Source organism: Labrus mixtus, chromosome 13, assembly GCF_963584025.1.
Source record: "Labrus mixtus chromosome 13, fLabMix1.1, whole genome shotgun sequence".
In the NCBI taxonomy this organism is placed as follows: Eukaryota; Metazoa; Chordata; class Actinopteri; order Labriformes; family Labridae; genus Labrus; species Labrus mixtus.
Window position 1 is genome coordinate 24815913 of NC_083624.1, and position 12284 is coordinate 24828196.

The 12284-nt window shown below is 38.0% G+C and overlaps 3 protein-coding genes across 3 annotated transcripts in view; 2 read left to right on the forward strand and 1 right to left on the reverse strand.

The window, feature by feature from the left end:
* LOC132987337 (activin receptor type-1-like) overlaps positions 1 to 2803 on the reverse strand; it is a 27515-nt gene extending 24712 nt beyond the window's left edge. Inside the window, exon 1 of the mRNA XM_061054336.1 lies at positions 2491 to 2803. The gene's annotated coding sequence lies outside the window, so the exon portion shown is untranslated. The remainder of the gene's footprint in view (positions 1 to 2490) is intronic.
* Positions 2804 to 5180: 2377 nt separating this feature from the next.
* On the forward strand, positions 5181 to 8903 carry LOC132987347 (uncharacterized protein C7orf57 homolog). Its single transcript, XM_061054355.1, has 8 exons — positions 5181 to 5308; positions 5577 to 5623; positions 5778 to 5930; positions 6026 to 6119; positions 6467 to 6581; positions 6861 to 6949; positions 8250 to 8341; positions 8647 to 8903. Exons 1-8 carry the CDS (start codon positions 5298 to 5300, stop codon positions 8649 to 8651), a joined length of 606 nt encoding a protein of 201 aa, XP_060910338.1. The 5' UTR covers positions 5181 to 5297; the 3' UTR covers positions 8652 to 8903.
* A 595-nt stretch (positions 8904 to 9498) lies between these two features.
* On the forward strand, positions 9499 to 12281 carry upp2 (uridine phosphorylase 2). The gene is made up of 7 exons (XM_061054354.1): positions 9499 to 9707; positions 9855 to 9969; positions 10056 to 10214; positions 10327 to 10441; positions 10552 to 10761; positions 10866 to 11012; positions 11505 to 12281. Exons 1-7 carry the CDS (start codon positions 9655 to 9657, stop codon positions 11645 to 11647), a joined length of 942 nt encoding a protein of 313 aa, XP_060910337.1. The 5' UTR covers positions 9499 to 9654; the 3' UTR covers positions 11648 to 12281.
* The last annotated feature ends 3 nt before the right edge of the window (positions 12282 to 12284 follow it).

Genomic DNA, 12284 nt, shown 5'->3' on the forward strand with positions numbered 1-12284 from the left:
ACACATACACACACCATCCCTCCCCCCACCCCTAAAACACTCTCTCAGGGTTTTTTTGGGAGCTTGCATATTGTTCCAACCCAAACTGCCAGCTGCTTCTGACAGCCAAATTACTGTGTGCACAGAGAAATGATTGCTATCAGAGCCCCCCCAACCCCCCACCCCCCTCACACTCACCTCATTCTTTCTGAAATGCTAAGACCTCTGTTGTCAAATTTTACACGTTATGTCCACCATATAACACAGCACAGCGGTGCATCGACGCCTGCAGCCAAAGGATTCAAGAAGTCAAAACTGTAGAAGTGAAAACTTGAATGAGGCCTGCGTGGGAGAGGCAAAAACTTTCAGATTAGGATCAAAGGCTCATATTTCCAAAAGTTTGTTCAAAGCGGTGCTGCAGCATCTCGTGATTATTTTCAGCATCAGTTAATCTGATGAGAAGTTCCTGTTTTGTTTTTTTTGATTGAGCAGCAAGTCTGTAAAATGAAAAAAAAAAAAAAAAAAAGACGTCTATCACAGTTTCCCAAGCGCAAAAGGAAATCTGAACTATTTCAGATCCCACATTTACATAAGTAGAACTAATAATAAATGACTTCATTACTCATGATCCATAAAATGTATCAGTTGATTCTGATCACTCAAGACCTTTTTGGGGCTGTTGACGGGACTAAACAGTTGGATGTCTGCATCGTCTTTGGCTTTGGGGAACTATAAAATAGAAAATTGTGATGTACTGTTTTTATGCTTTCTTACATTCTTACATTTGACAGATCAATTTGTCAATCAATTGATGAAAGAATAACAACATTAATCAATAATCAATATAAAAGGTTGCAGCCATAAGACTGATGGGATTTACCAACAATGAAAAGTGTTGTATCTATGAGTAGATTCTGTTGAGCAACTAAGTGACTGTGTATTTATTTCAACCTTTTTAAAAGCAACATTAAATGTAAAAAAGAAACGGTAGGGTAAGACAGTAGTGTTGAGGTTGCTTTGTTGGTCTAAGACAGTCAGATAACCTCCAAACTGGTTGAGTTACCAGAGGATGGTGGTTTAAAACAAAGACTCCGGCTTTACGCCAAACAATAACATTGTTGTAGACCAAGAGACGAGGAGAATAAGAAGAACAGAATCCTCAAGATCCCCCACAGTTGAGCCAGATCTTCGGGCCCCCGACTGCCTGACGTTCTTTTATCTGACCACTATCAGCCAGACTCCATGCAAGCAAGCACCCCCCCCCCCCCCCCAGAGGACAGCAGGCGCCCACCAAGAGGTCTGGCCTCGGCGACTGGTCAGCTATGGGGTTACATTCTCCAGATCGTCCAGCAGCAACACAAACACACAGAACAAATAACCTCAACTGGAGAAGCTTCAACTGGTTGGGGGGTCATTAATGTTTAAATACATTTTAAGAGGCTTATTCGTATGGATTAAAGACTACCAGGTTTGGCGGTCAGACTGTCATGCTTGCACATACATTAAAGTTTGGGTCAATTAAATGCTTTGCAATTAAGAGGAGCTAGACTTTGTTGCATTCAATAACAAAATGTGCACAAGAAAACAAATGCACGATCAAGTGGTCCCCAGACGTCCAGAGAAGAAAATCCTGATTAGTATGTGGGAATGTAATTTAGTTAGAGCAGGGATCCAGCACAAAGAGTGGATTCTGAGGAGCAACACTTCAGTGTGAGACATCCCCATTCACACTTCCTTTAATCTGCACAGTTATCTCTGAATGTTTTCAGCAAGCCTTGACACCTCTGTAATGAAGTTTGCACCCTCTCTTTAGCAGATTTACTGTCTTTACATGTAACTGTAGTTGGCCTAATGCAATCTTGATCATTTCTGTTTGCTGTGACTGGAAAGCATGGAGGTCTAGACTTTTAATAAGACTTCTCTTTGGGATGTTAAAACGTGTCTTCGCTGTAAATCAGTTCCAAATTGAACCTACTGTAAACAATGCTGTGTGTTTGCCCCCCCTCCCCCCTCCTGTGCTGTGATTGTGATGTTAAGAGAGCTCAGCAGGGGATGATGAGACACACGATCAAGCAGGAACGACCCTCCCAAAGACTGTTTGCATGACAAAAAACTCCTAACAAAGTCACAACTAGTCGCGATGTGGTGAGCAGTCGCCCAGCAGACCAAAGGTATTTAATTAAAGGGTTTTGATGATGGACTCATCACCATTTATCACCAAAAAACATCTCTATGACGTGCCCCACAAAACAAGGTATACACTGGTTAAAGCTTATCATATTTGAGATGCAAAAAGCCTTCTCACAGGCCAAGATTTTGGGAAGAAAATCTGGGAAGGAGACAGGATTCATGGGAGAATCACGTCACGAAACATTTCCCTGCGAGTCAGCTAACTTCTCTCCACGTCTACCAAAATGTCTATTTCCCCTTGATACAAGTGAATTGTAACATTGATCAATTACAGACAGTTTGGTTCATATAGGGTTTTAATTACGTCATGATAACACTTACCTTGCGGGTGGTTTTTTTTCGAAGTGCTTTATGATGGCTCGGTGTTTTGGCGCAGGTCGAACTATTCTGCCATCTCCCGAGAATTCACCGACAATACCGGATTTGTTTTCCAAAGTCTGAAAAGCAGAGCCTTCATGACGCCAACATTATCGCTTGTCGTTCGCTCGGTCGCAAAAAAAAGTGACAAATTCACTCGACGTTCAAGAGAGATAAAAAATAAAGATACATTTTGTTACGCTGTCCCTCCTCACACATTTGCACTGCCTGAGCTTCACAACTAGCCCCACGAAGGAAAAAAGCCAGGATTGGAGGAAGAAGTTACCTTGCAACAACTCGCTGTAATTAAACAGCGTCAAATTACATGCGCAAAGGCACTCGTTTCCGGTCAGAAGTTTCAAAATAAAGCAAAGCCCGGTCATTTTTAGGTTTATTACTCCTAGAGGCTGCAGGAGAATGTGAGTTATCAATATAAAAGAGTAACGTACTGTTGATCATAATTAAGTATTATATCCATCTCATCTGAATAAGGCTATGTTCTCATGAATTGATCAGTAAACATAATACAAAGCTAGTATGGACTTACTGGAATCACTTTACTCAAATATGTTTTTTCTTTCATATAGAACTTGTAAACTTGTGTCTGTAATGTATAAATAACTTTAGTTTGCACTATTAGTCCTAAACATACGAATATATATATTATTCAGTCTGAAACAATATTATTGAATATTACTCAGTCTGAAACAACTTTAAAGCCCTGCTTCAGTGGATAAAAGACAACAAAAATCTGAAAGCCACAAATCAGTGTAGCACAATAAAAGGTAGGAATTTAGATTTAAAAGTAAAAAAAAAAAAAAAAAAAAACGTTGTAACGTCTTAACTAAAAGTCCTTACTGGGACAGATGGGCTTTGTCTGCTCGTTTCTTGCTTTGGAAGAATATTGAGAATTCCACACTACAAAATATACAAAGGCTTAAGGATTTTACAATTAATAGCTCCGATTAAATATCCTGGGGTGTGTCCTAAAATAATAAAGATTTGTGGGGGTTCATCTGATACTCAAAAAGTCCAAAGCGATTCACTGTGCTCTTATGCTGAAGCTAAAGCCTGCACTTCCTGTCACAGATTAGTTTTCCGTAGTTAACTTGACGTGGTCGTTTATTAAAGGACCATTGCCGTTTCCATTGCTCTGCGCATGTTCCCGAGTCAGCATTCAGGGAGTGAATGGTCCAAACTCGAGGGCATATTTCGGGCAATTAAAATGATCTGCATGTTGAAAAACTGACTTGGCCACAAAACAGAAATAATTTAACTGTGTCCTAATATATACGCATATTCTTTTTCTTTTTCTTTTTACAAGGTAGCCTTCTCATAGGCTACGACTTTTAAAATATGCTTATGTAAAAAATAACATCATTTTTGAAGCATTTGCCTACTACTTTACATTTTAAAAGAACACGTATCTATTGTGTGTACCCCTTATTTATAATAGTGAAAAAATATGATGGGAAAAAGCAATGTAGGCCCTAACATATATATAACAGGGAAAACTTGGACCAGTAAATCAAAGTAAAAATTACTTCCAGAGATTATGCTACTAAGAAAGCTTCTAACAGGCGACGGTGGTTTTGTAAAACAACCAACTTTTTTCACAGTAGATAGGAACATTTGCGGTTTAAGAGACATCCAACAATTCTTGCAACTTTTCAATGCATAGTCTACAATAGCCTATGCATCAACATTCAGTCCATTTGATTCACAAAATAGCCTAGGCCTACACTTGCCCAGTCTGCGTAAAGGCTCTAGATTTAGGTTACAAGTAGGCCTATAGCTCTATGCCCTACTTTTGGGTCAGGATTATTTAAAATGTTAAACATTTAGGCATATTCTTCAACTGGTGACCTAACGCAGAATAACGTGTGTTGATCATTTGGTTTTGTTTTCTGTAGCCTCAAAAAAGGTGCAAAAACGTTTATTTTTCTTTTTTTAACCAAATTTTTTGTTGAGAGTAAAGTTATCCTTCTATGGATTAACTGTGATAACGATTATATTAAGAAGATCCCCAACCCTATCCATTTTTATTGTTTGTTTTATTGTTTTTTGTTGTTGTTGTTTAAGCATATATAGTCTAAACTTCCATTAAAACTTCTAAGTGCATTCTCAAAACTATTTCAGAGGCTTAGGAGTCAGACATGTTTGCTTTAGTTTTTTTGATGAGACAATTGAACAAAACGGAATGCACGTTGATACATTTTGTGTTTGAGCTTAAGTTTATAATACTGACATCATATCTGAGCCCTCTGGTATCTGGAGAAAAGCCTTGATGACGATGGGCATTTATCTTGCTTCTTATAAAATTGGTAGAAAGTGTCTTTTTTTTTATCTTTAAATTAGTTGTATTCTTTCAATAATCTTGTTTGAAAACTCCCCAAACACCATGTTGTTGTTTTTTTTTATCCACTTGTATTACTAAACATAAGTAGGATATATTACATACATTGCATGAGTCCTCCACTGAGTGTACTGATTATTGGGTCATATGTAGCCTAACTTTTATTTCTAGGCTATGAACACTTTTCTATGGTTTTAAACGTCTTCGGTATAAAAAACAGCATTTCATGCCATAACCTTTAATAAAATAAACAGCTGACTAGATAATTAACTAACAGTAATCCTCCTCCCAACACACATCAGCAGCTGCTGCACTCCGGACCGGGAATGAAAACACGTTTCCACGGCAACGCGTCACAAATTCCAAACAGAGTTATAGCTTCACATACACAGCAGGTTGTTCCTCCAATTCCAAAATGAATTCAGAGTAAGTAAACACCCATATATTTTTATATTTGTAACATTTGTAATATTTGTTTTTAGTTTTTATTATGTTTTCACCTTTTTTGTCGAGTTAATAGAGTGGCGTCATTAACATTTTGGGTTCTCGCAGCTTGAACAAGTTAGCTAATGTTAGCTAACTTAGTTACGCTAACGTTAATCGTCAATGAAATGTGTTGATGCAGATGAGTTGCTCATAAAGTTATTGTCGAAGAAGTTGACAGTGTTCCGGGGTTTGTTTCCATTTCTGTTAGAAAATCCACAGCTGTCATGAGAAACGAGCTGCAATCTACACAATCTGGTAAGTACATTTACAAATAACTTACTGTAGTGTAACATCAACAACAACATCCGGGTTATAGTGAAGCTAGTCATAGTAGTTTTGAATATTAATCTTAATTTTCCCCTTTTCTTTCTTCTATGTGTGTCTCTGTGTATTGTATGTTTAAAAACAGGTCAACATGGCACAGAGGGCCACATCTCCCAGATCCCCGGACTGTCCCCATTCACCAGCAGTCTTCCTGAGACAAGGGTCCGAGGGAGGAGGGCAGGAGTCTTTGACAGTGATTCTGACTACATCAAGCTTGCAAAACAAGGAGGGCATAGAGGTAGAGCCTTCCTCTTATCTTCTTCTACACATGTCACTCTGGCAGGTTAATATACTTAAAATTTTGATTTTTTTTAATGTTAATTTGTTCAACAGGACTTTTGTGGCATGAGAACACAATTAGTTCTACGACCAAATCATACAATCCTCCAGACTGGTTCACTTCATCCGGAGACAGTAGTAACCAAAGGTACCTATGGACATTTATCATCAGACTCTGACTGACTTGTTTTTGCTTAAAAATAATACCGTCACCTTTGTACGTAAAACTAATCTCTGCTAATATTGTACTTCTACCTGCTCCTTATAACCTGCTGTAAATTGGGTTATAACACCAATTCTTACAGTATTTCTGTTATAACCCTTGAAACAAGCCTTTTAGGTGTTTGTTTGAACAGACGGTATCATGTAAACAGTAATAATTAGCAGCAATGTGGCCCAATTTTTACTGTTTATCCTTCATTTTAGATTTCAGCTATCATTAAGTTAAGGATACATTTCATAATTTTATATGCCTATATTGTTTTTCTCCAACAGTCTAATTAACGGTGCAGAGAAGAAAAACCCTGGAGCTTTTCAACCGCTAGAGCCCCCCTTTGGGACTGACAATATGTCAGCCTGGGAGAGGGATGATAACAGCAGCAAAGAGAAGGTAAACACAGAAATGCTGCAGTCATTTTAGAAAGTAATTTTGCCAAATGAACCACCAAATGAACATTTCATGTAGTCGCTTGTGTTGTTGAAGTCTCCAGTGCTAATGGAGGGAAAGTTAGAAATAATTTAGTGTTACACTTTCATTAAGTCATTTCTTGATTGTGGTTAAAATTATAGAATACTGTAAAAGTAAAGTCAGTGATGAAAAACAAGATATCTTATTATCTAATTCACAAAATAACCATCACACACTGTGACTTTGCTGTGTCTCCTGCAGAACAACAATGTTCTCGACAGCCAGATGGAGGAATCCACTCACCATCACTCACTCAACGTCCCCCATCAGACCAGCAAATTCAAGAGGATGTAAGTTCATGTGGTCACAAGATGGTGCTGCTGTTCACCTTATTCAGTATAAGCAAATTTTGTCTCACAATGCCACCGGAAAACGAAGGAACATACTTCAAAAAACTAGATTTATTATATACTAGTGATCTTGTTATATGAGAATATTTGAACAAAGCTGTTGTACTACCATAGAACACCTTTAACCTGATATAACCAATCAAGAATCAGTGTTTTGACCCCGTGTATGTGATAAGCTGACATCTGAAGCTTACATAAGGCTTTAGCCACCCCAGTAAGTGATGTAATGTGGATATTAGCTTCAAAGTTAAAGGTTAATTTTTGTTAAAAATCCCCTTTTTCTTATTTTCCTCACTCTGTTGTACAATAGGAAGACACAGAGGACTTTTGTACTAAAATATCGTTTCTGTGTCATTTGTTTAACCCAGATTATTTAAGGCCCACAAACCTTTCACTCAAAGTTTGCATGGAAAACTTTGGAATTCCCCCTTCACTTTCCCAAAGAACAAATTAGGAGTGGATCACATAATGATCAGTTTGAACAATAGGTACATTAAAAACAAGCAAAGCCTATTTCAGTGTACATATTTGCACCAGACAGACTCAGCGTCTAGACAAATCTGGACTTTCACCTGTTTGCTTTGGCTCACTGCTGGTCAGTTCTGAGTGTCTCTTGTATCTTTTTGAAATGTCAACGGCCTGTCAAAAACCCAAAACGACCTCACGATCATACCTCACTGCAGAGGGTTGGCAGTAAATAACAGGGGATGATGCACATTAACAAAGTCCACAATGGAGCCACTGATAAATAATATTAAGAAATAATTACAGATGATTGAATCATTTATTCTGGGCAAGATATTAAATATGATTAAATAAAGTACAGAAGCTTTGTATTTCCTGAAACAAGAACATTTTAGTACACACAAACATTAATCAAACACAATGTTTGGCTTTTTTCAAACAAGATGAAATGTCTAATTCTGAGATAAACTTTTAGAGGAATTGTTTTTGAAAGCATTGAACTTAAAATGAGATGACAAGTGTCCTGACTGGCTGGTGTTGTAAATAACATTTGTTGACTCTGTGCAGTTTGTTGTACTTCTGTAATGGGTAGCCAGAGTTCGTCTACAATGTTGCAAGTCGCAAAGTGGCCATAGCGTCCCTAGATGATGCAAGATGCACTTTGTGGCCATGACTATAATCATGACATAATATTTGTAACGACAACAGCATCATTTGCAAATTGTATTTCTATTTTGTCTTTATGCCTTTTGTCTCCCCCCTCCCCCCTCTCAAGGGTTTTCGACAAGAAACCATCTCCTGTCAGTATGTCTAAGCTGCTGAGCTTTGGTTATTTAGAAGACAAACCAGCCACCACTGATTTTTCAAGTAAGTTGAACATTATCTAAATCACACTCTTACAGGTCAACATTATTCTTTTTCCAGTCTTGCTTGTTCACCAGACAGTCATAATTCACCTCAACAATGTAAAAAGGAAGTAGAGCCAAGCTGTTTTATTGATTTTATGTGACTCAATAAGTGGATAGAGAAAATGATGAGCATACATTTTGAGGTGTTAAGCTTTAAAATTGCAGCCATTGAGAATTTATGATAACTCTTGGCAGTATCATGTAGAATTTATTAGTCAGTGACGTGATAATGACTCATGCTTGTATACATTTCCGTGTCAACAGATTAGATGACTGCCAGTGCGTGGGAAAAGGATGTTCATGCTCAAACAGTTGCAGCCTCCTTCCAACCTATTCTCTTAACAACACAGAGTTGTACTCAATGCTGAGCCACATCGAGTTCTTATTGTTCTATTATGTCAGCGGTTTGACTTAAGTGTGAAAGTTCTTTATTGAATTAAAGCTGAAACTTTTTATTTATTTACAAGTAACGAAGGCATCTTATGTTACCTTTTTTTTTGCAGTGTATGTAACTCTTTAAAAACAGCTTTACGTTTACGTTTAATGATCTAATATTATGCAATCTTTAATACTTGTTTGTATTAAAAGCTGCTTTTGTTTCCCTCAGACTGTAATGAATTTGAATCGTTTTCTGCTTAAAACTGTAACATTAAAGCAAATAACTTTATAAATAAATACATTTATGTAAATGCTCTTTAAGCAAATGATACAATGCTCAATAAATAATAAATAAAACAATGTTGAGTTTATGTTGGTTATACATTAATCTGAGTTCTGTTTGTCATTGTTTTGACATGCCAATGTATTGTGTCCCAATGACAGAGCTTATCGAACCGCACCTTGCTTTATGTCATAACACGTCCGTTACTCATTGGCTTCAGATTGGACATTATTAAGATCCTGGCAAATGTTTTGCAGATTTAGTTGGGGGTTGGGGGGGGGGGGGGGGGGGGGGGGTGGTCCATCACATATGTTGTTTTCATTGCCTCTGAAACAGTTTTCATTTCGAAAGTTGACCATTTATCGTTATTGTGTAACTTAAATTGCTCTGTTTGTTTTGAGGCAGTGGGATGTTTTTGTGAGAGGAGGACAGGTGCAACTCCTCTCTATGGAACCAATCAGTGGTCAGGCCAGAGGTCACCACTATATCAGCTCTGCAGTCAGACTCAATTCTTATTCGGTAACAGCTATCACAGGTATTTGGACGTATCACAGCAGAAAACTTTAGAAAACGTTTAAAATTCGATTTTTTGCAAAGCTTCATCTGCAGTCATGGCACCGATTTTACTCAACTGTATGGGAAATGACCACAATGACTATATCAAGTAAGTCTTTGGGATATTTGCACTGATTTTTTTCTTCTTTTTTGCTCTTAAAATATCCAATGTAATTGTGTTCAGGTGATCCAGAGCTTGACTTACAGTTATCTTGAGTTTTCCATTTGTTCATTTTATATCCTGTATTGCTCTCAGGCAACTTGTCCAGGTGAAAAATCCCTACTTGGATACAATGGAGGAGGATATTCTCTACCACTTCAACCTAGGCACCAAAACTCACAACCTTCCAGAAATGTTTGGAGATATCAAGGTGTGTGAAGTAAAAAAATAACCTGGGTTACATTTTCAAAATCTAGAAATCCACATTCAATGTTCCTTTTGTCTGTTTCCCCGTAGTTTGTGTGTGTTGGTGGCAGTGCGAATCGGATGAAGGCCTTTGCCCAGTTCATCCACCAGGAGCTGAAACTGTCTGGAAACCCAGAGGAGATTAGTGACATCTGTGAGGGAACTGACCGCTACTGCATGTATAAAGTGGGACCAGTGCTCTCTATAAGTGTGAGTATTACAGAACCAGGATCTACAGAACATAAATACACTACTATGGGGAAGAACTTCAGATAAAGCATGACTGGTTTACTGATTTTAACCCCACTTGTTTCCATCACAGCATGGCATGGGTGTCCCTTCCATCTCCATCATGCTGCATGAGCTCATCAAACTGCTGCACCATGCTCAGTGCCATGATGTGGTACTGTTTCGCCTTGGAACTTCTGGTGGTGTTGGTAAGAGCTTCGCATGATTTTTTGTAAATAGTTCATTCCCTTAAATAGTCCTCTACTCTGGATGTCATGATAAAGCCATATTTTAAAGTTGTGTCCGGTGTCTTCTATAGGTCTTGCTCCAGGGACAGTGGTGGTCACAGAAAAAGCAGTGGACTACTCCTTTCGACCACAGTTTGAGCAGGTGGTTCTGGGTAAAGTCATCACCCGGAGTACTGAGCTGGACGAGGGAGTGGCCAATGAGCTCCTGCAGTGCTCATCTGAGCTTCAAAACATCCCGACAGTGATCGGAAACACCATGTGCACACACGACTTCTATGAAGGTAGAAAAAGCATCTCGTGCTCAAGGTTGTTTTGTGATTACATTTCTCTTACAGGTCAAAATGATTTATCAGAAACTTACAAATCCTGTGTTGCGTCTCTATAGGGCAAGGCCGACTTGATGGAGCTCTCTGCTCCTTTTCTCATGAAGAAAAACTGGAGTATCTGCGGAAAGCATATGATGCTGGAGTGAGGAATATAGAAATGGAGTCCACGGTGTTTGCTGCTATGTGCCGAGTCTGTGGCCTCAAAGGTTATTGTTTTTCTGTTTTTTTACAAAATGTTGCATTTTCTGTACTTTTACAAAGCTTACTGAGTGATATAATAATAATAATATTAATGATAATACATTTTATTTAAAGGCGCCTTTCAAAACTCTCAAGGTCACCTTACAGAGCAGAGATAAAAACAACAACGTAACAACACTACGATAAAATTAACATTAAAAACACAAAAAACACAAATGTACAGGATGTAAAGGAGTTATGAGACCGGGTGGAGAATGATCAGACTGAATATGGCAGTTTAAAAAGATGTGTTTTGAGATGAGATTTGATAATGGAGAGAAAGTCGATATTAAGGATTTGTGGTGGGAGGGAGTTCCATTTGAAGTTACCAAACAGCAAGCAGGATTAGCATACATTAATATTTTTCGATAAAGACATAATCTGTACAAAATGCAGAGTAGAGAGAGATGTGTGCCTCGCTTTTATTGATTTAAATCTTTTTTTTTTCCCAACTTCAGCGGCTGTAGTCTGTGTTGCACTGCTGAATCGATTCGATGGAGACCAGATCACCTCCCCACATGATGTCCTGGTGGAGTACCAGCAGAGACCTCAAGCTCTGGTGTCCCACTTTATCAAGAAACGCCTAGGACTTGTAGTCTGAGATACCCTACATCTCACACCCTAACCTAAGCTTCCCCAATGAGAGTGTACATAATTGTGACTTACTGTATATGTGGATATGTGTATATACTGTACTAAACATGTTGATATGGGCATTAGACTCTTATTTAAAAAGTTAATATGATTTCATTTATCAAGCTAAGATATTTAGTTTGTTGCTTATATGTAAGTATGTATTGTGTCTTCATATTTAATGATGTGTTACTGCTTTGTACGATAACGTTAATTTTCTAAGGAATGTGTTCTGTATCTTGATTTGAACATTAAACATAAAACACTATGAAAAAAGTTGAGAAACGTGCTTCACATATCATCGATTGGAACATAGACCAACCTAATGCTGTCATTAGAGTCAGGTGCTTTATCTTTGTTACAAGGAGATGATGTGTGTCTTCCTACCATGTGTTCTACTCTTGTTTATAAGTGACCAAAGACATACTATGCATTATGTGTTAAAGCTTGTTTGCTGCAAAAGGAAACTTCCTTAACGTAACATAGTTAGTCAATAAATGTGCAGACAGTTCTATCACTCAGAAATACTCTGTTTTTCTGTTTTCCGCATGAGATGCTGTAGAGTTTAAAACCTACAATAAAAGTCAATATTGATAACTGCACTG